General features: G+C 60.2%; 2 protein-coding genes across 5 annotated transcripts in view; one reads left to right on the forward strand and one right to left on the reverse strand.

Moving 5' to 3' along the window:
* Positions 1-390: 390 nt before the first annotated feature.
* Positions 391-4,013, forward strand: SLC2A4RG (SLC2A4 regulator). 3 transcript variants are annotated; one of them, XM_032461605.1, is made up of 8 exons: positions 391-649; positions 942-1,072; positions 1,979-2,088; positions 2,562-2,737; positions 2,812-2,912; positions 2,994-3,267; positions 3,352-3,425; positions 3,512-4,013. In XM_032461605.1, the coding sequence occupies exons 1-8, from the start codon at positions 539-541 to the stop codon at positions 3,621-3,623; spliced, it is 1,089 nt and encodes a 362-aa protein (XP_032317496.1). In that variant the 5' UTR covers positions 391-538; the 3' UTR covers positions 3,624-4,013. The 3 variants fall into 3 exon arrangements, with proteins under 3 accessions (XP_032317496.1, XP_032317497.1, XP_032317495.1); XM_032461606.1 differs by lacking the exon at positions 942-1,072 and having other exon boundaries at positions 631-649; XM_032461604.1 differs by lacking the exon at positions 391-649 and having other exon boundaries at positions 656-1,072.
* Positions 4,014-5,041: 1,028 nt separating this feature from the next.
* ZBTB46 (zinc finger and BTB domain containing 46) overlaps positions 5,042-23,473 on the reverse strand; it is a 52,021-nt gene continuing 33,589 nt past the window's right edge. For both annotated transcript variants that reach the window (XM_032461601.1, XM_032461600.1), the window contains exons 4-5: positions 7,968-8,143; positions 5,042-7,329 (exon numbers count right to left, since the gene is read on the reverse strand). In XM_032461601.1, the coding sequence (XP_032317492.1) occupies positions 6,955-7,329; positions 7,968-8,143 (551 nt within the window). In that variant the 3' untranslated portion in view covers positions 5,042-6,954. The remainder of the gene's footprint in view (positions 7,330-7,967; positions 8,144-23,473) is intronic.

A 23,473-nucleotide genomic window follows, 5' to 3' on the forward strand; every position in this document is an offset into this window, starting at 1 on the left:
TCAGGGAGGGCTCCGCCACCAGGCCCCTGGAGTTACATAAGGGGTGGGGGAGGTGGGCGGCCGTGCGTTAAAGAGTAACCTGCTCCCGGGAAGCCCGCCAAGGAGACGCGGCCCCCTCCCAGATCCCGCAGCTCGCGTAGCAGCAACCCGCGAGGAAGCCGGCCCGCCGGACGCCAGGGCCTGCCGGCGCCGAGCTCGGGAGGGGGCGGGGCGTTGAGCGGGCGGGCGCGGGCCGCACCCCTTCCCAGGCCGGCGCGGGAGCGACCAGCGCGGGAGCAGACGGACGGGGCGGGCCGGGCCGGGCCGCAGGGCAGGCCAATGGGCACGCGGGGGCGGGGCGGGGGGGCGGGGCCTCGGGCCTCGGGCCTCGAGGAGGGGGCGGGGCCGGCCGGCAGCCTCCGGGCAGCGAGGCGCGGGCGGCGGCCGATCCAGGGCGGGGGTCGGCGGCCCGGCCAGCCCGGCCCGGCCCGGCCCGGGGCCGCGTCCCGAGTGTCCGCCCTCGCCGCTGCAGCCTTGGCGCCCGGCCGGCCGGCCGGCCATGGAGGCCAAGCGTCCCCCGGCGCCCGGCCCGGGCTGCGGGGGTCCCCCTCCCCGCGCCGCCGGCCGGGACCCCGCGGCCACGCTCGTGTCGGTGCCCGCGCCGCCGCAGGTACCGGGCGTGGGGCACCGGCAAAGTTGCCGCTGCGAAGATGGCGTCGGGCTGCACGAACTTTGGGCCCCCGGGCGGGGCGAGCGAGGGCGGCACGTCTTCGCGCGTGTCCGTGGGGCTGGCGGGGCTGGGCCGGCGCCCGGAGCGCTTCCCGCCGCCGCAGCCGGGGGCGGGGCCGGAGGCGGGGGCCGCACCGGCCACAGCCGGTTTGGGGGCGGGGCGCCAGCGAGTTGGGGTGGCGGCGGGGTTGGGGACCCGGCCGCTGTCCCGGCTGAGCCGCCCGCGTCCGCAGGGCCCTGCTGTGGAGTTCGCGCTGCCTCAGGAGCCGGAGCCGCGGGCCGCGGACCTCGGGGCCCCGGGGGCGGGGGCGGGGGCTGCGGGGCCCCGGGCGCCTTTGGCGCACGTCCCGGTGCCAGTGCATAGGTGAGCCGGGGCCCGCGAGCCGGGCCGAGGGGGGCGTGTGCACACATGCGCCCGCGTGTGCAGGGGTGGTGGGTGGGGCACGGGCAGGAGCCTTCCCGACCCCACCCCCGTAGAGGGCCTCGGTGGAGGGCAGGTCAGCGTCCTGACCTGGGTTTCTGCTCCCACCTCCCAACTCTTCAGCCTTGGAGGAGTTAATCAGAAATGACCAATGTGTTAGTAGGCCTCGTTCCCCCCAAACCCTGGGGGCGAGTGCGCAGAACTAGGAGGGAGCGGTTGTCTGTCTCTGTGCAGAAGAGGCTGCGGGCCGGTGTGGAAGCGACTATCCAGGAATCCCGGGCCCCTGGTGGTCCATCTCCCCAGCTCTGCAAGCTGTGAAACCCTCCAGGGTGCCTGACACCCTCGCTGACTGCGCAGGCAGGGGCGGGCTCTGGTCTGGCCGGCTGGGGCCTGGGGCCCGGCTTGTGCTTGGAGCCCAGTCTCCCCTGGCTGCTGCTGACTGCTGGCTGCTCCCGCCCTCCCAGGCCTGGCACTAGGCCCACAGCTGCTGTTGCACAACCCTGGTTAATGTGTGATTGGGGGAGGGCTGGACCTGGCCTGGGCTGGCCCCACCAGCGGGGCCTCAGACCCCTGTCCAGCACCAGGGTCTGAAGACACCACCTGGAACAAAGCCCAGGCTGCAGAGAAGTCAGGCTGAGGGAGGACCCCTGCCCAGGCCAGTTCTTGGTGGTTCCTGGAGATCTGGGGCTTGGCCACCTGAGCTGGGGGTGGGGCTGGGCCTCCTGCCCAGCTCCTGGAGTGAGGGAGTCTGGTGCACACACGTGCCCAGGCCTGCACGTGTACTGGGCCATGGGAGGGGCCTGAAGTACTTCCTGGGCCCCACCTGCACCCCGCCCCCATCTCCTCCAGAGCCCCCCGAGGAAAGGCCCAGCCCGATGAGGTCATGGCTGCCGCAGCCCTCACAAGCCTGTCCACCAGCCCCCTCCTGCTGGGGGCCCCAGCTGTAGCCTTCAGCACAGGTGAGACTTAGAAGCCTGGCTTGGGGTGGGGGTGGTGGCAGGACCCAGGACCACTGTCCCTCCAGTACCCTACAAACCTCCAAGCCCCTGTGCAGTAAGCAGAGGCCCCCTGTCCTGGAACACCATCTTCTAAATGCACCTCTTGAGGCCTAAAATGTACCTCAGGACCCCCTCTGCCCCTCACCGAGGCCCAAGCTGCAGTGCCCAGGCCCGCAGGCCTCTGTGACCTGTCCATCTCCTGGCTGGCTAGGCGTCTGCCCACACGGGACTCTTCTGTTTTTCCTTCCATGTGCTGGAGAGGCTAGTCAGCTCCTACTGTAGCCAACTCCTGACCACTGCCTCTTCCAAGAGGTCCTTTCCCACCAAGCTTACCTGAGAACAGGTGAACAGGTGGAGGCTCCGAGTTAAGGGCCTCGAAGCCAGTTTCTGAGCCCACCGAAAGTGCCAACAGTGGCACTGGTATGTCCCCGCAGAGCCCAGCTTGGAGCCCTGGAAGGAGGCCCTGGTGCGGCCACTGAGCAGCTGCAGCAGCGGGGACTGGGGCTGGGACGTGGCCAGTGACCAGTCCTCTCCATCTACACCGTCGCCCCCGCTGCCTCCTGAGGCAGCCCACTTCCTGTTCGGGGAGCCCGCCCTGAGGAAGAGGAAGGTGAGCCTGAGGACAGCCCACTGGGCAGGATGGACACAGGTGGCCGAGCCTGACCCCTGGCCATTGTCACCCAGAGCTCGCTGCAGGTCCTGTTCCAGTGTCTGTGGAAGCGCTGCGGGAAGGTGCTGAGCACAGCCTCTGGGATGCAGAGACACATCCGCCTGGTGCACCTGGGGTGCGGTGGGGCCAGCGGTGGGGGGTGGGGGGGCGGCCAGACTGGGTTCCGCTTCAGCTCCACCCACCGCGCCCCCAGCAGGCGGCAGGCCGAGCCCGAGCAGAGTGATGGCGAGGAGGACTTCTACTACACAGAGCTGGACGTCAGCATGGACTCGCTGACCGAGGGGCTGTTCAGCCTGACCCCCGGGTCCCCCACGGCCTCCGTGCCACCCTCCTTCCCCCGCCTGGAGCTGCTGGAGCCCCCGGAGCCCCCAGCCCTGCCCACTCTGCTGCACCCACTGTCCCTGCCCCCACCCCCAGTGCTGAGCTCCGCAGCGTCCCCCCAGGTGTGCCACCATGACCATGCCTACCAGGTAGGTGAGGCCACTGGCAGCTGCTGGGTCCGGGTCTTGGGGTGCTCTGGAGGGGTGTAAGGCCACAGCTGTGTCTCCTCTCAGGGCTGCCAGGCACCCACCCTCCTGGAGCCACAGCCCACCCCAGCCCTGCCCGCCAAGCTTGGTGCCAGTCTAAGGTGCGTGTGTGTAGAGGGGCTGGGGCAGGCACCAGGCAGGGAGGGTCCCAGCCCAGCAGCACCCATGGCCTCGTGTGTCCCCCCAGGAAGCCCCGAGGTGATGCCAAGAAGTGCCGGAAGGTGTACGGCATGGACCGTCGGGACCTGTGGTGCACAGCCTGCCGCTGGAAGAAGGCCTGCCAGCGCTTCCTGGACTGAGCCCCCCCCCACCGAGGCCTCTCCTAGCCGCAGGGTTTTCTAACTAGGGGGGCCCCCACTGTTCAAAGTGCCTCTGAAGAAACCAGCCTTTTGCACTAAAGCCAAACCTCACAGCTGTCCCCTTGGCCCGGGATCCCCAGGGGTGGCCACCCCTGCCTGTCGGCCCTGGACCTGTCAGGGGTGTGATGAGCCCAGCTTTGTGGCCACATGGGGCCCAGTCCTCAATGCACTTTGAGGGGGTGTTGGGGAGGGGGCTCCCCCACCTGCACTTAACCTGACCATTTGAGGGCCTGGGATGGACATTTGTACCGTGTTTTCAAAGCTCAGGTGTCTCGAGTCTGGGCCAAACCAGGCGAGAAGAAAAATTAAAGATTTGGGGTTTTTCCAAAAGCTGTTTCTGCCTCCTGGGTTGGGGAGGACATGGAACTGGGGTCCTGCCGTGGGCAGGAGCAGTGGGGTGGGCAGGCAGGAGGCCAGCAACCAGGCTGCCTGGGGGTGGGGGTCACTGGCCACCTGGACCCAGGTGAGGCTGGAGGAGGGGACACTGTCTGAAACACACACGAGGCATCTACTCAAGCAGCAATTTCCCAATTTATTGAAAGTGATCGCTTTGCAAGAATGTCTAGCTAATCCCGTCACAGAAAGGCCCAGAGTGCGCCCAGGCAGACAAGAAATCTCAAGACCACTAGGCGAAGTACTGTTTACCTGTCAGCGGCACAGGGAGCAGACAACAGAGCTGTGATATCCCATCGACTGATTACGAAAAACTCCCCCAAGTAATAAACACGTCTCCAGCACAAACACAGGTTTGTAATAATTAATAAAAGTCGGTATAATATAGATTATCCCCAGAAAAAAAGTCAACAGTCTTCAAACACTGCCTGTTTTTTGTCTGTTTTGTCTTTGTTGACAGGTTGAAAGCATGTTGAAAAAATAAATATTTAAGAGAAGCACACAGCGCCCTCACTACAAGTAGTTCTAAAAAGGGCCGCACACGAAAACACAACATAGGGTCTAAAAAACAGAAACACCATTAAGTATGGCTTTCTTAAGAGTTGCACATGTCACAGAATAAGCGAAAATAATATTATCTTTCATAATATTGCAAAAAGTTCCAGTTTTTGCATTTTCTCAGGGTTTTCTTTTTAAAAGGAAGATGTGCAAAGTTGGAAGCAGTAGCTGTGTCTTGAGCAGAGGTCCCTATCGAGTCCTGGCAGTGTTGTGACTGTCCCCCAGACCAGAGTCCAAACCTACAGCCTGGTCAGGATCCGGAGTTTGATACAGAAGTCTTGGTTTCCCGGCCCCCCACCCCACCCGCAAAGACCCTGCCACCTGACGGACTGTGTTCCACGGCGTTGCCAATGCCAAGTACAGACACACAAACGAAAAAGTACAAAATGTGAAATGTAATCTGCACGTCTTTTTCCTCTTCATAAAAAAATATTTATTAGTTTAAACATTGATTTTGGGGGAAAAAAATCACGTAAAAAAAACCATTACACGTCTTTTCCCTCCATGCCTCCTGAGAGGCTATGTGTTCGTCTCATCTCTGAAATTCAGCACTGAGTTTACCGCACACGAGAATAAACAACACTGGGGGCTCGGGGGCAGGAAGTGGGACCCTCAGTCTTCCTGGAAAGTACTGTTTCAGGGAAGAAAATGCCCTGGTGGCACTGACGGCGACACCCCAGAAAGGGGACAGGGCAGCAAGGGTGGTCCCGCGCGGGTAGCGAGCAGGGCGGAGAGCGGGAGTCCTGAGTGCAGGGCAGAGGTGGCCCGGGTCGTGGGCAGGACGGCCTGAGAGGTGGGCCCGGGACCAAACCCAGAGACACTTTGTAGCAAAGGTCTGGTTTCCAAATGCGTTTTATAAGAAAGGAAGTCTGTTTATAAAAGGGTTAGAAAGTTGGGGAAAGGGACACGGGTGAGCGCCCTGCTGACAGGCTCAGCCAGGCCTCGCTGTGAAAGGCAGAAGGGGACCGGAGCCCCCAGCACCGGACCCCCCGTCCCCCAGCCCCCGCGCCAGCCTTGAGCTCACAGCTTCCCCAGCTGAGGGGGGTGGAGCGCAGCCCTCTTCTACGGACGGTATCTAAAACAAAAACAAAGCTGTGACTTCTCCCCTGGGCAAGACTTCAGGTCAGCACCCTTGGCCAGCCGCCCCCCAACCCCAGCAGGCCGGAGGCTGTGCTCCAGTCGCCACCACTGGCCCCAGACGGTCTGCGGGGTTTTCCTTTCTCCGCCTGGAAAACCTGCGGGGCTGACGGCTGTGGGAAACGAGTGGAAAAGCCCAGCGCCGCCTGTGGCGCCCCAGCTCAGCACCCAAGCGGTCCTGCACTGACAGACAGACGGCCCGCGACAGGAGGAGCGAGCTGGGAGGCACGGAATGTCTGTGTCGTGGGCCTGGTCAGGACCCGCGGGAAGGAAGACAGACGGGTCTGTGCCCTGCAACCTGGGAGGGAGACGTCCTCACAGCACAACGCAGGGCCTTGGCAGCTCAGAAAAGAGCGCAGACAGGTCGCGAGCAAGACCTGGAAACACGCCAAAGGAAAGATAGCCCTCAGGCTTCGTCAGGTGAGAAGGATGATGCTGAACAGAACCATTTCACGCGATTACCTGCTACCTTAGGACTTAGGCAGTCTGGTTACCCACGCGGGGAGGGGCGCGGCAGCGGGACACCCTCCAGTGTTAGCAGCAACAAAGGCAAGCCCGCCGGGAGGGTCAGCAGGACGGGCCTGGGCGGCAGACGGCCCGGGCCCTGAGAAGTGCACGCAGAACGTGGAGCAGGCCCTGCAGCGGGAGCACCCGGCCCCGCCGCCGCCCCGCGGAAGATAGCACCTGGGAGCCCGGCCCGCGGTCAGCAGCTGCCCCGCGTTCAGCACCAGAGCCCGGAGGCAGGGGGGCCGCGGGGCTTTCCGGACACGGGACCTGGACCCGGACCCTGCAGGGTGGCCGCAGAGCCAGTGGCCTGGGGTGCAGCGGCCGCAGGCAGTGACCAGGCTGCAGAGGCGGAGGGGAAGAAGGGGGAGGGTGGACACGGTGCCAGGTCTGCAGCTCCTGGACCTGGGCCCCCGGGGACGCACCTGGGAGCCCAGCGGTGTCCACCCTTTCCTGGCCTCAGGCCACAGTGCGCCGGAGCCCAGACCATGGGCTCCCCCGTTGCCCACCACTCCCACCTGCTGTGGAGACCACACAGCTCCCTGGCTGCCCCCACGCCCCAGCTCCGCGCTCTGCTGGAGCCCCACTCACTTCTGAACCCACGGGCTGGCGTCTGCGCACGTCGGGGGTGGGGCACACACGCCAGCGGCGGAGGCAGACAGGAGGCCCCAGCCCCAGCCTAGGAGATCCAGGTGAAGTCCTTGTCGCCACCCCCCGCAGGGCTGTGGGGCCCCCGTGGCGAGTCCTCGTCCTCCTTGTCGTCCCCCAACAGCGCGTCCTCGTGGGCCAGGCCCACGTCGTCCTCATCCTCGCCCAGCTCCTCCTCGCCCTCGCCGCGCGGGTCCTCGGGGTCCTCCAGGTACGGCCCATCGCCAGCGAACAGCTCAGGGGAGCCCTCGGCGCCCCTGCCGTCCAGGGGCCCGGCCCCGCTGCGACCCGCGCAGTCTGCGCACACACCGTGGCGCCGCGAGCCATGCTTGATGCCCACGCTGGCGGCCGACATGAACACGCGGCTGCACAGTTTACACACGTACTTCTTGTCCTTGCTGTGGACCTGCGGGGAGAGGATGGTCAGTGCCGGGGGAGGGTGGTCAGTGCAGGCGGACGGCAGGCAACAGGCCTGCTCAGGCCCCTGACTCTGTCTGGGACCACTGCACACACAGAACTGCAGGTGCCACCAACACTCATCCCTGTCCAGAAGGGCGTGGGCAGTCGGCGGGCTGTGTCCCTCCCCTCATCGGGGCTGGTCTGTCCGGAGCTCAGGCCTGCTTGAGAGTCATGCTGTCTCCTCTGCCTCGCTCCCTACACTTCTCTGCAGATGCTGAGCAATGATCTCTGAACTCTGCCCTCTGAGGGGAGGAGCTCCCACAGCTGCTGGCTAGGGCCTGGAGGCCTGAGGGGGCCAGGTGGTTTGGAGGCCGGGTGATGGGAGCCCCAGGACAGCGGTGACCGGCAATGACTCGAGGCACCTGTCTCCTGAGAAATCCAGTCAGGGCGTCTGGGAGCTGGGCCAAGTGCGGACCTGGGCAGGAGGGCCGGGGGCTCGCCAAGGGGGACCCCGACTGCCGCTTCAGTGCTCCTCCTACAGCTGTGAACCCGCTTCCTAGAGTGACCAGTGCTGCCTCCCTCCTCTAGGCCCAGGGCCTGCGAGGACCGCCCTGGACTCGACCCGCCGCCCCGCCGCCCGCTCACCAGCGTGTGCCGCTTCATGTGCTCGCGCCTGGTGAACTTCTTCCCGCAGATCTCGCAGGGGTAGGGCCGCTCGCCGGTGTGGGAGCGCATGTGCCTCTTGAGGATGCACTGGTGCATGGCCGAGAAGCTGCAGTACGGGCACTTGAACTTCTTCCTGATCACCGCAAACTCGTTGACTGGAAGACAACAGACGGTGGTGAGCCCGGCGCCGTGCGCCCGCCGCCTCCCACAACCCACTCGGAACCCTGCCCTGGAGCCCAGTCTCCACTCGGGGCTTGGGCGTCCCTGCAGGGCTGATGTCCGGAGCTGCGGGACAGGCCGGGGCCCCAGGCCAGAGGTGACGGCCCCCACTTTCTAAGAACACTTCTCAGGTCAGCTAGCATCTCCCGCATCAGCCCCCAAAACACAGAGTCCACACACGGAGTCCCGGCAGGAACGCCAGCACGGACGCGGGCAGGAGCCAGCGGGGCCGCCGCCCCATCGACACGTCTCACGCCCGCACGCCCGCATGCCGGGACACCCGCACGCCCTCACGCCCACACGCCCTCACACCCGCACGTCCTCACGTTCACGTCCGCAGGCTGGTGGCTTTACCCAGAGCAGAGCTGCTGCCTGGTGGACACAGCCCAACAAGAGGCCGGCCAGCCCCAAAGGCACAGTGAACCTCTGCCGCAGGGTGTGGGTCATCCCCACTCTCCCTCCCCTCATGAGGGGAGTTAGAAGTCGGGGTCCCCGGTGTCAGTCCTGCCGTGCAAGGCCCCCCACTGGGCACAAAGGCAGCTCACCCTGAGTGACGCCACAGCCACCCCCTCTGGCGTCAGGGGCATCTGCCCTGTGCCCAGGCCCCAGGCCCCCTCACCCCAGGCTCACTGGGGTTGCTGGGAGCAGCCCAAGTGCTGGGCGGCATTTCCTCCCACGGGAGAAGCCTGGGGCAGCCGTCTGGTCTCCGGTGTCTGGGAGCAGCTTCCTGGCGCTCACGCCGCCCACAACCTGGATGGCCACAGCGGACACCCGCCAGCTGTGCAGTGGCACCGGCACCCAGGGGACAGACCCAGGGTCCCGACAGGCCGGGCCAAAGGCAGGCTGGTGGAACCAACCCTAACCAGCAGGAGCGGGACCCTGATCAGACCCCTACCGAGCATCCAGGCACAGCAGGCTCCGGCCTCCATCACAGCCACCCCTGCAGATGCCAAGAGGGAAGCAGATGAGAAAACAAAGGCCACAGTGTCACGCTGCCCACAGGAGTGGGGAGAGGCTGGGAAGCTGACCAGAAGCCAGCCCTCCTCGCTGGGGGGAGCCAGCCAGTCTGCTGCAAGAAGACCAGACAGCTTAAGAGCCCTGCACCCCGGACCCCGGGTCACACAGAGGCAGGGACCCTCGCCACCATCTCCCTGAAGTGTGCCGCCTGGGCCCCCACCCATCCTGCTGCTCGGACCCCCAGCCATGGGCACGTCACCACTGAAATGGCACCAACTGGGCGGCCCAGCGCGGTGACCCTGAGCACTGTGGCCTGGACGCCAGGCCCCTGCACACGTGTGGCTGCGCCGGCTCTGCAGCTCCGTTCCTGAAGCACGCCCGCTGGAGTGTGGGAAAACACCGAGCGGAACATTTTCTCTGATTCCTTAAACAAGCTGTGCAGCCTCTCCTGAGACATCGTAAAGGGGGTCCATGCATCAAGCAACCAGATTTCTTTATCTTCCAGAACACAGGTCAGCGAGGCCATCTGTGGGTCTGCCAGGAGCCTGTCCGCTCTCCTGGACCTGAGAGCTCCTTACTCTGGGACCTCCTGCACCCCACAAATGCCAGGCCGTAGCGGGGGGACACCACCCCAGGTGACCCTGTACCTGCTCAGGCCTGACGGCTGCCCCAGCTGAGGCCATCACGGCCCCAGGACAGGGCTGTGTGGACGGCATCATAGCTGATACGTGGCGCTGCCCTGGGCCCAGCCACCCGTCCACCCCCCTCACGGTTTCCGTGCCAAACGCCTGGGAACGGTCACCAGGCACTGTCCTAAGAGGCGAGGCATTTTGGTACATGCAGGAGCGTGTGTGAGCGCGTGTGGCTGGGAGCTGGGGCGGGAGGGCTGGCGCCTCCCTGGGGAAGGCACACGAAGCAGGAGACGGGGACAGTCCCCGTGTCCCATCACACACAGTAGCCACGGTCCACCACGTACCATGCTGAGACCACCTTTCACGCCATGATTTTTATCTGTAAGTTCTTAAATGTGTGAGTGTGTCATATTTGATTAGACAGAAATCCTCCTGTAGAACGTGTATGTTGTCTAGGTTTTCTACCCTATGAATGATGCTCCGTAAGGTCCCCACGGGAGAACATCTGCACTCAGAGATAGACCCTGAGTCGCGCGCCAAGCAGGCCCGTGCGCCGCGCTCTCAGCCTCCTGAGGGCACGGGGGACACAGACCACGGCCACACTGCCAGCAGCACTGCACCCTGCAGACTCAGCCGGCGGGCCGGGGAGGCAAGCAGAGCGTCCAGCAGCTCTGCCGTGGGTGAGGAGCCAGCCCTCCCCAAGCAGGGCTCCCACGCCCCGACGGAGGGCCCCCCCCAGCCAGGGAGTCCCGCAGAGGGTGCCGAGCCGGGAAGGAGGGACAGGCACCCAGCCCGGCATGTCCAGTGCGGGACCCCCTCTGGGAGCTGGGCCGGGCTCACCACGCCCAGCAGCCTGCCTCACGGAGGAGCACCTCCTGCTCTTTGCCTCATCCCTCGGACCACTGGGCCCACCCGGCTGCCCATCAGCGAGGCCGCAGTGGTGCTGCCCGCGTCCCCACGGGTTCCCTCAGCACGAGACCTCGATTTTCGTGTCATCACAGAGTACAGCAATGGTGCCACCCATGCTGGGGTGGAAAAGGAGAGCAGGGAGGTGAGCTTTTAGGTTATTGTATTTAAAACAGTCTTTCTGAGGATACAGTTAGCCACTGCTTCTATTCTGCTTTTATTCACACAGTAATTTAAACTTGAACGATTATTCTAGCCTGTGTTTAATAACTCAGACCTACATGTTTAAGAAAGAACTTATCTCTGTACTAAGGTGCTGGGTTTTCCCCTAGAACAACAATTCAGGGTGCACAGACCAGAGACTGATGCGCCATCAGGGACCCCCCTCCGTCCTGCGCCTCTGCAGGCCACCCCGCTGCAGGCGGCCCGCTTAGGACACGCCTTCTGAACTCGCCCCGTGATGACGCACTTTGCTGTTTCCTTCATGCGTTATGAGTCTCTGTTGCTCCTCTAACAAATACCACAAACTGGGCAGCTTAAAGCAACAGAAACCGATCCTCGTCCAGTCCTGGAGACCAGACGTCTGAGATCAAGCTGTCTCGGGGCCGCACTCCCTCCGGAGGCTCCAGTGGGGGGACCTTCCTGCCTCTTCCAGCTTCTGGGGGCTCCAGGCGTCCCTGGGCTGGTGGCCGCCTCCTTCCCGTCTCTGCCTCCGTCTCCACGTGGCTTCTCCCTGTGTCTGTGTCTCTCCTCTTCTGTCTCTTTTAAGGATATTCATCACTGGATTTAGGGCCAACTTGGATATTTCAAGATGATCTCATCTTGTGGTCCTTAATTTAATTATGTCTGTAATAGGGTCACATTCACAGGTTCCAGAAGTTAAAACATGCAGTGTGATCCTTTAGGTGGGAGGCACCGTGCTACCTACCATGAACAGTACCGATTCTCATAAACACTAACAAAGCCTTACAAATTCATAAAGTGAGAGAGCGATCAAAACAAATGAAAAAGCACGAATATTAAATTGAAACACTCCCCAATCTGCCCTAAAAACAGAATCCTTTTTGTCTGGAATCAAGCTTCCAGGGTGAACAGCAACCTTGATCATCAGGAAGCCAGGTGAGAGGCTGGCACCAGTGTATTCAAAACACGAAGCTCAGTCACACTGGGGTACAATTTTACAGAAATGCATCCGCAAGAACACCGCTCAGCAAAGCCGGCCCAGAGGAAGCAGGCCTCCGCCTTGCACTGCGGGGAAGCAGGGCTGTGGTAAACGTCGCTGGCCAGTGACGTTCCAGAGCAACTTCATGATCACACCCAGGACTCCAGAAAAGGCTAGTGGACGAAAGGCGGCTGCAGGGGGCCGGTGAGCACAGGGGGCTCTGCGGGAGGGCGTGCGAGTCTTTCAGCTGGAACAGTCCTGGATTTTTATTCTTCCTCTGATTGTAATTTCTCAAGACGCTGCACTTCAAGTGCATTTCAGAAATGGAGTCAAACACGGACTTTTGTTTTTCCGTTTATAAACTTACGAGGCTACCGCTTTGTTAGAATATAGTAAAGCTACGATGAGTCCTGATTATTTTAAGGAGGTTTTAACCTTACGTGAAGTGCACAAGCTTCAGGCATGCAGCTCAGTGAGTTTTTTCTCTCATACAGACCCAGGGAACCACCATCTGAATGGGACACGTGGCACCCCTTGCGCACCGAGGCTGGTCGATGGCCGCCCTGCCCTCCATCACCAGACGCTGGCTCTGCGGCTCGGCCTGGGGTCCTGACCGCTGGCTGCAGCGTGGCTCACTCAGCACAGAGGCGGCCTGGGCTTGCTGGCTGCCGTGGGGTCTTCCACATGCCCGAGGACCACGTGCCTGTTCTGCAGCCGACGTGCACAGCGGGGCTCAGACGGCTGTCTTGCGTGTCTTTTGGGGGACCATGTTCTCACTTCTGTTGGATGTGTGCCTGAGAAAGGACTCTCTGGGCTCCGCAGACACAGCCAAGGAGGCTTATCATGGTGGCTGCACCAACTTATGTTCCCACTGGCCGTGCACGAGCCTGTTCCCGCCGGTCGTGGGCAGGAGGGCGGAGGGGCTGAGACCTGGCTTTCATCAGTGTCTCCCGGCCCCTAGTGACCCCGAGCCCTGGGTCACTTGGACACCCTCTTCAGTGAAGTGCTCGTCCAAGCTTCTGATCATTGACTGAGCTGCTGAGCCTTTGAACTTTTCAGTTCTATGCATCCTTCTGAATATTCAGATGCGTTTACTGCAGATGCTCCAGGCTGTGAGTGGCCCTTTCACTCTCATAATGGCGTCTCTCAGCGCAGAAACTAAGCACTGTGATGACCTCGTTCGTCAGACTGCTCTCGTCAGTGCTTCTGAGGAGCTGCCTCGGGAATGTCTGCCTGTCCCCACGACTGCAGAGACCTAGGGAGCTTCTGGAAGACGCTTTCCTTCTACATTTAGGGTCATGAGCAACACTGTCTTACTCCCGTCTGTACTCTGGGGCTTAGACAGCGGGGGCCCCGGAGGGGCTGCCCTCCCCGGGGCACTTCCAGGAGACGGTAAATAGACTGCCCCGGGGCATAACATACAGACCAGCCTCCTCCACCTGCTCCCACTCCGGATCACGGCTCCGGCCCGTCTCCCTGAGGCCAGACAAGCATAATGACACCTTCTCATACCTTTTATTGACAATCAGCACTTCCCCCTCTGGCTGCTGGTCACCGTGGCAACAGCTGGCTCTACTGACCGTCCGCCATCGCGGCCACTGCCGCCGGCGACCGGCGGTGTTCATCCTTCCTGCCGCACGTCCACTTCCTGTCTCACTGGTGTTCGCTCCCTCTCTCCTCCTGCTTCCTTGGGGCTAATCTGCTACTCTTCTCCTCACTTCCTGACCATCCCCCAGTTGGAACCTTCCTTCTTTTCTGGAAAGTGCAACTAGGACTGTAGATGTCCCTTAAACACACTGCAGCTGGGTCTTCCGCGTTTTGACGTGTTGTGTTTCTATCATCACCTAGTTCACAGTCTTCTAGTGTCCACTGTGACCTGCTCTGGCGTTGACTGCTGTTGGTTTTTAGAAGTTAATTTCACTGAGGTCGGAGACCACGCTCTGATTTCATCCTTTGGGGTTTGCTGAGACCTGTGTTATATTCCCGTTCAGTCTATCTGGTAAATATTTCATGTGCATTTGGACTATTCGACGCTCGTTTGGTGCAAACTGTTTACTTGTGTTGTGACAGGCAGACACTTCTCCAGAACAGAGACGCAAAACTCCTGAACAAAACAGCAGCGGAGCCGACCACACGGGGAAAGGACAGCCCTCGTGACCCAGTGGGGTTATTCCAGGAATTCAGGGTTAGTATCTGAAAACTGCCCAAACCTCCTGCAGCCGCACTGAGCCTGTCGCGGTTCTGAGCCCGAGTGTCCAGCAGGTGCGTCTCCCGCCGGACTGACCCTCACCACGTGAGGTCCTCGCGACATCAGGGACTCTTTTTAGGCTAGTGTTTCCTTGGTTTCTCTTGTTTATTTTACTTTTGGTGGGGGAGGTAATTAGGGTTACTTTTTGTTTCCTGAAGGAGGCGCTGGGGACTGCACCCTGGGCCTTGTCGTGCTGCGCACGCGCCCCATCACGGAGCTACACCCATCACCTTGGTTTCTCTTCTTCACCTTTTTCCTTTTAACCTTTCTGTGTTCTTATCTATGAAGCATGTTACCTACAAACAACAAATTTTCCTTGAAAAACAAGCTGATAGTCTTTTCTTTTTCGTGCACGTTCAGCAGATTTGTAACAAAGGGGTTGTTGGTGTAGCTGGGCGACCATCTCGCTGTGTGTTTTCTGTTTGTCCTTTTATGGGTTTGGGGCCTTTAACCCTCCTTGCTTGCCTTCTTTCAAATTAATCAAGTATTACTCCATTTTTCTGCTCATAAGCCTTTTTTGAACTGCACATGATTTTTGTTACCATTCATTGTGACTTTGTAAAGAAGCAAGAACCGTCCAACGGCCAGGCTTGCTCACCTCTCCCGTCTCTGAGCTGCAAGTATTGTGCATACGCTCCTGTTTGTGTCAGAGAACCATAAATGTTGCTTTGAACGATCAAGATGTTTCCCAGCGAGGGCTGTGTTTAGTACTTCTTGTCAGCTGGCAATGAACCCCTCAGTTTGCTGGTGTGACGCTGTCTTCTCGCAGCCTTGGTCTGTGCACGCTCCTGGGGGGTGTGGGGCCCGGCGTTTCCACAGCCCCTCGGGGGCGGCCCGCTGCGGCCCAGCTCCCGCGCTTCTGCCGTCAAGTCAGACCTCGATCTCGGTGCTTTTCCTCTTAACGGCCTTTCTCTCCGGCTGCTTCTGCGATTCTTGTTTTTGTCTTTGGTTTTCAGTAGGTCTGGTTTTGGGGCTGCTCTGTCCTGCTCTTCATCCTGCTTTGGGGTCACTGGGCTTCTTGAGCATGTGGATCGACGTCTTCCATCGTTGTGGACAGTTCTCAGCTGCTGTCTCTTCAGATGCTGCTTCTGCTCCAATCTCCCTCTTCTGGACCTGCAGTCACACGCGTATCAGACATTTCCACTGTTCCCACGTGTGTCTTCTTCTCTGAGCTTCAGCCTGGACCCTCTGTCTTCCAGCCGCTCGCCCTCTGCTAGCGGTGCCCAGGCTGCTGCTGAACTGCCTCGTGGGTCCTCAGCTTCACACAGGATATGTTCAGTCCCAGCAGGCTTACTGGGCTCTTTCTTACAGCCCAGTTCTCTTGAAAGCCTCCCCCTTAACCTCTCTTTCACCACCTCCTTGAATGTGGTGTAGACATCTCCCGGCTTGACTCCTGGGAGTGGCCCCTCTGGGGTCTCAGCCGGAGGCCTGGGGTGCATCCCTGGGCCCCTCGGCCAGCCCGGGCTCAAACCCCGCTCAGTGCCCAGTGCTGCACGGTGGCGTTAATCTCTGCTCCCCGGGCTTCTTCCGGCAGGACCCTGGCTCTGTGGGCGTCCCAGGAGTCGAGGGGCTTGTCTGCAGACTTGGGAGCTGCTTCTCTGTGGCTTCTTGCTTTTTGAGATTTTCCCCCTAGGCCCAGACCCCCTGGCTGCCCCAAAGGACACTTCCCACACTGCCCTCTGCTCAGCCTCTGTTCCCTGCACCAGCGTTTGGGGAGTGTGCTGGAGAAAAATCCAGGAGCATGTACAGCTGATCTGTCCTCACCCTGCTCCCAAGGGCTCAGCCTCCAAGTCCCACCTGCACCGCTGTGCGCCAGGATGGGTGTGTGCATGTGTATACATGCGTGAGTGTGCATATGAATGCATGCGTGTATATGCACTGTATGTGTGTGTATATATGTACTGTGTGGGTGTGTGTATGTGTGTCTATGTGTGTGGGGTTGGGGGGGCCAGCTTCTGAAATAGTTTTTGCCTGGAGGGTAAACCCCATACAAGCTAGTCATGGTTGAAACTGGAAACTTCACAGGTTTTTTTTTTTCAGGACGTTTTCTTTAAAATAAATTAATGCCCTTCCGTCAGCACCTGAGTTACGTGCAACCACCGCGCTGACAACGGTCCAGACTGGGCTGTTATACACTTACAGCGTGCTCTGCATAGTAAGCCAGCGTCCCCAGGCAAGAAACCCTCACTTCTACACACAATGCCCGACCACATGTGGCTGGAACCCGAGTTTCTGAGGCCACCCACTCACATGCTGAGGATGTGGTAAACACGGCAAGAAGCCTAAACGAATCCGTAGACATGGAGAAAGGTTTGCGGGAGTCAACGGATCTCAATAACCAGCCACTTATTACTGCAGCCCTCTGTGCTCAAGAAAGGGCAATGTTAGGTATGGATGCGTTTTTAAAAACTCTTTGAAATCAATTCCTGAGCCACAATATTTCAGTGAGAAATTCGATTGAACATGAGCAATGCAATACCTCGATGAACTTGCTGAGAACCTTCCGCTGGATGACTGGACACATTTCAGGGAAGTGACATCAGATGTGAGAGTGAGCTCAGGTGGCCGTCCAGGCCGACACGCCTCTCACCTCCCTTCCCCATGGACCACAAACTTCTTTCTTTCTTTTTCAAGGAGCAATTATCTATCTGTCTATTTTAAAAAGAAATTCAACTTGTTTTAAACTAAAAGAACACCAAAACATTTCACTTATTTCCCCCACCTCTGGAAATCACCGAACTCCCTCCGCTGTACCTACGAGCTTGTGTGTGTGTGTTTCAGATTCATGTACAGGTCACATCACGTGGTATTTGTCGTCCTCTGTCTGACTTGTTTCAGTGCGCACGATGCCCTGCGGCCTGCCGTGCACCCGTCTTGTCACACGTGGCAGGATGTCGTTCTTTTTTATGACTGATATTCCACTGCACCTGAATGGTGTGTGTATATAAACGATTTTCTTTATCCATTCATATCTTGGCTTTTGTAAATAATGCTGCGATGAACAAATCTATTTCTTTTAGGCATGATGGAAACTTTCTGAAATTTCTTAATTGTTTTTAAACACTAACATAGCCTTTCTGCACAGCAGTGCAGGGCCTCTCCATGCGCTGGCCTCCTTGTGGGCCCCAGCCGTGCCCCACCCACCCAGGGAAAGCCCCTCAAGGAGCCGAGACAGGGAAGCAGCCCGGGCTCTGCGCCGCCACACTGGACGCGCACTCTCTGAGCCCTAGCAGCCCAACGATCCTGTTGTGACCAGCGAAAGAGAAGAGGAGAGCTCCCTCTCCTCAGGAATGACGTTTATGCACAAACCGGCACTTACTGAAACCCACGAGGAAGCGGGCCCCCTGGACATGGGCCACCCAGCGGTCCTTTAACTCCCAGGGACACCGCTAGGGTGGGGTCACCCTGAGCCTCTCTCAAAACCCAACTTTTCTCCATCCTCAGAACTCGTTTTTTATGACAGTAAACGATGGACAGGGGCAGAGGGGCAGCCTGGCTGCATGTGGACCACGGCCCGGCCACGGTCGGGGTGGGGATGGGCCCGCTTGCTGGACCGCAGGGAAGCACCTCTCTCCCACAAACCCATCCGCATGGCTCCGCCTGGGCCCTGAAGCCCACGGGGGCTCAGCTGCCTGCAGACGTGGGCCGTGTCTGGTGCAGGCGGACGGTAGCGAAGACAGGCGCCGTTTCTGGGAAGAAGCCCAGCTTTGGTGACTAAAGGGCAGCACACGCCAAGGACACGGACACTGGGCTTCGTCCCCACATCTTTCCAGAAAGGAACAGGGTCAGAGCTGTCTGGTTCCTCGCCTCCGGGACGGGGGCACAATGTCCTGCCCCTCCTCTCCTGCCCTGCCCCTACAAGTCAGCAACCTTGCACAATGCCGGTGACCCCAAACCTCATCGCCTGGAGGCTGGAGCTGCAGCTGCCCCGCCTGCCCAAGGCTGGGTACTGAGAGGCTTTCGCTGGCCCCGGCTCACGCCGATGCCCGGTCTCGACTGCTGCAGCCCCCCCTGGCTCTGCCACCACCCGCTGGCCACCTGGACCTGAACACCAGGCTGCCGCAGCAGACAAGCATGTGCCAATGTCTGCCCCCGTGTGCAGAGCGCCTGTTCCAGCCTGTCTGGCCTCAAAACAACTGTCCACAGCGGAGGCGTCTATCTCCTCGTGGCTCCTTAGCTGACTCCAGAGCGAAGCCCTGGGCAAGTCCATCCAGGCTGTGAGAGGCGCACCAGCCACGCGGTGAGCCAGAAAGACCCCGGGCATCCTGGAAGGGCCGGCCCCTGGGAACCCCAGGCACTGGCTGGAGCCAACTCCAGAGGAGGCCGGTCGCTTGACCCTGGCCTCCAGGTCCGAGGGGCATCGATCTAGAAGGAGAGACAGACGAGTTACAGGCTGTCGGGAGCAAAGGGACCAGGAAGACATCAGCACAGACACACATCACCCCTACTCACCGGGTCCCCGTCCAAGCCACACAAGGATGACCAGTCACGCGTCTGGAAAGAAGCTCACAGTTAACTCTCCAGAGCAGACACGCAAAAAACAGAACTCCAGCTCCTCCCACCAAAACCATCCTGTTCAAAAGGAGTGCGTTTGATCTATTTCTAAATACAATCTCCTGGAAGATTTTTGTTTTCTCCAGGGAAACAATCAAACCTAACAGAACTGCCTTTAAATAAACGCCAGGGACACCGCTAGGGTGGGGTCACCCTGGGCCTCTCTCAAAACCCAACTTTTCTCTGTCCTCAGATCTCGTTTCATGACAGTAAACGATGGACGGGGCAGAGGGGCAGGCTGGCTGCACGTGGACCACGGCCCCAGCCACGGTCGGGATGGGGATGGGCCCACCTGCCAGACCGCAGGGAAGCACCTCTCTGCCACAAGCCCATCCACGCTGACCTCAGACGCAGCAAGTGGACCTCTGCAGCCACAGTCGGCGATGGTCAGAAACTCGCAGTGACCCAGCACCGCGGCAGAACCCCTTCGACACCGGCCAGAACGGCTCCGTCTGAGGAACTAGGTCTTCAACCTGCTGCCGTATGAGGCTTCTCATTAGCGTGGAAATCCCTCAGAAAAATATCTTAATTTAAATACAAAAACCCATTTGACTTTGTGTAACGTGTTGCCGTGAGGGTGAAGCAACTATCACTGCGAAGTGGGCGCCTGGGCCACCATGAGTGACACCGGGCTGGGTGGGTGTGGCTGGGGGGGGACAACTACCACAGAGGCTCCACACAGCCCCCGAGCTCGCTCAGGACACGCGGCGCCCACCAGGGACGTATGCAGTGGACGAGTGTCTGGTCCAGGCTGCCCAGCCGGCCGCTCTCACGTCTTACCTGGGCAGGGGGGGCGGGGCCGGCCCCCTGGGCTCCGTCCGGCCCCCTGGGCTCCGTCCGGCCGTGCGCCAGAGCGGGCCTCGTGGGCTCTGAGTGGAGGAGAGTGGAGGGGCTGGAGGGCGGCACCTCTGCTCAGACCAGCGACCCCCCCAGGGTGACTCGGGCTGGCGCCAGGCCCTGGGAACACAGGGAACGAGTCTCACCCATGTGAACGGACACCGGCTGCTGGGCTCTAGAGAGTTCCAGAAGCACTGCCCCTGCCAGGCCTGCAGTGAGCAGAGCTGCTGTGCGATGCAGCCAGGGTCTCGCTGGGTGAGGGTGCTGGGTACTTTTATCAGCTCGCCACTCCCAAATGCAGGGTCTCCGTGCGTGGCTTGCGTGCGTGGGGGTCTCTCTCCCAGAAGCAAAACGATCACAACAGGGCGGGCTGGCACAGAAGGTCAGACCCACGCGAGAGCCAGGCGCACGCACGGCTGCACCTCCCGGGAGCCTCTTCTGGAAGGTGCTTCAGGGTGTGTATGCCTGGCTGTTTACCTGAAGGGCACTAATGTGTCCATCGACGCCCTTTCACAAGAGATGGTCTAAGACTCCAGGATCAAGGTCTTTGATTCATTGCCAAGCACCGTATGGAAACAGTCTTTATACCAAAATCGAAACAAAACTCAGCTGCAGCTGTTCTCCTGAACGTTGGGGTCAGCCCGCAGAGAACCGTTGAGAACAGCGGAAGGACGCAGCTGGCGGCCCCCGGTCCAGCCAAACCCCACCCGCCGCCACCCGAGGCCTGAGTTCTGGCCCCGAGGAGCTGGTGGGAGCCTCGCACATCCTTCCAGCAAGACAGTCAGGAGGAACCTCGGCTCCTCCCGGGCAACACCACCCAGCCGACACGTGCAGGACGTGCGGGGCTTCTGGGAGGCCACGAGGCGGCGCCGCCCTGTGTCCCCACCCCAGTAACCAGAGCGAGCTGGTTCACCTCCAGTTTATTCCCCTGAAATCAAAGTTACCTGTGTTCTCACAGCATTTTTCAAGGTCTCTCCTGGATTAACACACACCCCCAAACACAGCTCAGGGAACAGCCACGCTCTGAGCCACACACGTGCTTGTCAGTTTCTGCTCAGTGACCAGTGACTGTTAGCAGCTGGGAAGCCAGCCTGCTGTTGCAGACATGATACAAGTAAAAGAATCAAGTTAAGCCGAATCAAAATGAAAAGTACAAAAGTCCTCTGATGGAGAAGTCGGTTAAAGAGCAATGGCCCAGGAACAAAGCCGCCTGCGGAACTTAGCTGCCAAGTCCGTGCTGTCAGACCCACAAGAACAGGAAGCTCCAGAAAGGCCCTGTGAGCACCGGCTGTGGGTTTCTGCTTGGCACTGCCTGTGTATTCGACGATGCACTTAATTTAAACACCTGCAACCACCACCTCTTTCTTCTGCAAAATTGCAGGCCGACCATTCTGGTGCATCACAGGCCCCCCTCGAGAAGACCAGGCAGGCCCTTGGGGACCCTGTGCCCAACAGACGTCACACCGGGGACGAGCCCTATCTGCTTCTCCAACCATGAGCCACGGTTGTGCTGTCGGTCCAATGGGCACCCCCAAAATTACAAAATGAAGGGCTTGGCCCTGGAAAAAGCTTGTCAACAATCAGCTCAAGGAGCCTGGGGGTCAGAGTCAGGAAACACCCTCCAACCCCCCTGAACCCAGTGAGGAGAGAGGGTCACCCAACATCACAGCACAGGCCCCCGTCTCCTTCCCAGGGCACTGGGAGGGCTGCCTCCTGGAGCCTGGGCAGCGAGAAGCGGGCAGCAGTATCCTGCTCTGCCGTCAGTGGCACCTGGCCTGAGGCTTTTTTCTTCCTTCGAACCTGCTTTCAGGTCCCCGGCGCACACACCACCCCTGTGCTCCCCAGGCCGCTGGTCGCCTGGGGCTCAGGGGCGCGCATCCCGGCCGGGCAGCACCCAGGAGGGCCCCCCCATCGGGGCGCTCACATCAGGCAGGCCCCTAACAACATCTTCAACTGAATGGACAACTGTGACTCGTCTGGAAACAGTGCCGGCAGTGGGTGGACGTGGGGAACGCTGAGGGGCTGACGTTTGTCGCATCTGTTCGCAGAAGCCGACATCTGGGAACCGAGCCACACGGAGCAGACACTCTCAAAGGCATCTCTGACCCTGGACCTGCCACAGGAATCTGGGCCTTGCAGGGCAAGTGTCTGCGGCAGGTGCCTGGAGCGCTGGCCCCATCCTGGCTCCCCGCGGGCATCTCCCAGCCCCGCCTGCCGCCAGGGACCCACCTGCCACAGGGAGGGTCAACCACGCAATCTTGAAAAATAAGGCTTTTTTCTGGGTGTTTCCACTCCTCATTTTAGTGTAAGCCCCGAACAGGCAGATCTAACTGACGATGTGAGAAGCGCGTGTCCCACAACAGCCCATTCCTCCAGCAAGGCCTGCAGCCTCTCTGCCCCACCCACCAGGCACAGCCCAGGCACCAGCTCCCAGCCACCAGCGAAGGACTCTGCCAACCTCCCAACCCTTTCGCAAGGGTGCAGCTACCAACAACAGCAGCGAAGTGGGAGGTTTAGAGGATCAAAAGCACGGAGGTTAGAACAGATCAGAAACAACAAAATACCAAAACCCAGCAGTCCGCTTCCCCTGGAGTCACAGACGTACTGAAAGCAGACGAGCTCTGGGCTCCCTGCAAACTGTGGAGGGAGGTGTGCGCAGAGCCTCGGCCACGCCCGGGGCAGGTGTGGCTGCCTGACTGCCATGTCAAGAGCGAGGGGACACACAGCATTCAGTGACCCCCCTCGGAGGGGACCACCCGACGGGGTCACCACCCACTCCCGTGACTGCACCTGGTGCCAGGATGGGATCTGGGCCTCTGCTGGGTGACGGGGGACCCAGAGGAGTGGAGGCCATCTCTCCTGTGCCCCTTGGTGCCACAGTCCCAGAGCCCCGCGGTCAGACCGCTGGCCCGACCAGGTGAAATCAGTGTTTTCTGGCTAGCTGGACCTTGGCCCCACCCAAAGCGCGGTTCCCACACAGACACAGGCCCACCTGGAAAGCAGAGGCTGCCAGACGCGGGACGGCAGAGGCACCAAGAAATCACCCCCCACAACACAGTGGTTCAGCCACAGAGGAGCCGGTGCCGCCCTCCCGGGGCCTCTGACACACAGCTTCACCCCGAACCGAGGGCAGAGACAGGTGTTCTGCCTGTCCCAGCCCGAGGGGGGGGGGGCGCTGGAGGCCCCCAACCTCCCCACCCAAGATCCACAAAGCCTGTCCAGCCAGTGCCTCCCCTGGACAGCCACTGGGTGGACTTGCCTATGCTGAACCCCAGAAGCCGCAAACGCCCCAGAACCAGCGGTCTGACTTTACCAGATCAGCAGCCAGTGGTTTCTGCTGACAAGCAGCGTTCGAGCCAAGAGGGAGTTTATCAGACGCATTTTGCTTACATGTTCCTTGTTCTACAAACACTATTTTGATTTAAATTCACAACCATGTGAGTGACGCTATTCCCATTTCTCAGATGCAAATAGTGAGGCCCAAACACGTCTGTTAAAGTGTGTCCAACACCAAACAGCCTTGAGCCACTCGGCCGCCAAGTCCGACCCAGCCTTGCTGCAGCCGCCCTGGCGCTAGCACTTGGGAATAACGAGAACGGAAACACATTGTCCACTTCCAGTCTTTATTGACCACAAGCAACTTGCATCACAAAACTTCGGATATTTTAGTGGTCGTGAAAACAGAGTCATGAAAATATTGTTTTTAAAATTAGAGTAAAAATGAAAGATACACTTTCCAGACCCCTGACACCAAAGACGGTTGCAGGTTCTCCTTTGCTTCCTTCCAGGAAACCACGCCTGGACCCCCACTGTCACCCAGGCCCCACCAGCCACACGCGCTGGGGCTGCAGGGCCCTGGGGTGGCCCCCCAAGCTCTGCATTGAGCCCCCTGCTTCGGGGGTGCGTCCCCCGGCCCTGAGGAGGGAAACGGCCACGCCTGCGCTCCCTCACATGCACCAACCCAGCAGAG

The sequence above is a fragment of the Camelus ferus genome, chromosome 19 (genome assembly GCF_009834535.1).
Source record: "Camelus ferus isolate YT-003-E chromosome 19, BCGSAC_Cfer_1.0, whole genome shotgun sequence".
NCBI lineage: Eukaryota > Metazoa > Chordata > Mammalia > Artiodactyla > Camelidae > Camelus > Camelus ferus.

What these genes read in the sequence shown, in the direction of transcription:
- SLC2A4RG (XM_032461604.1), top strand. Translation starts at nt 690, where the DNA reads ATGGCGTCGGGCTGCACGAACTTTGGGCCCCCGGGCGGGGCGAGCGAG. An exon ending in CCGCCCTGAGGAAGAGGAAG is followed by an intron (nt 2,738 to 2,811) that starts GTGAGCCTGAGG and finishes ATTGTCACCCAG; the next exon opens with AGCTCGCTGCAGGTCCTGTT. An exon ending in AAGCTTGGTGCCAGTCTAAG is followed by an intron (nt 3,426 to 3,511) that starts GTGCGTGTGTGT and finishes GTGTCCCCCCAG; the next exon opens with GAAGCCCCGAGGTGATGCCA.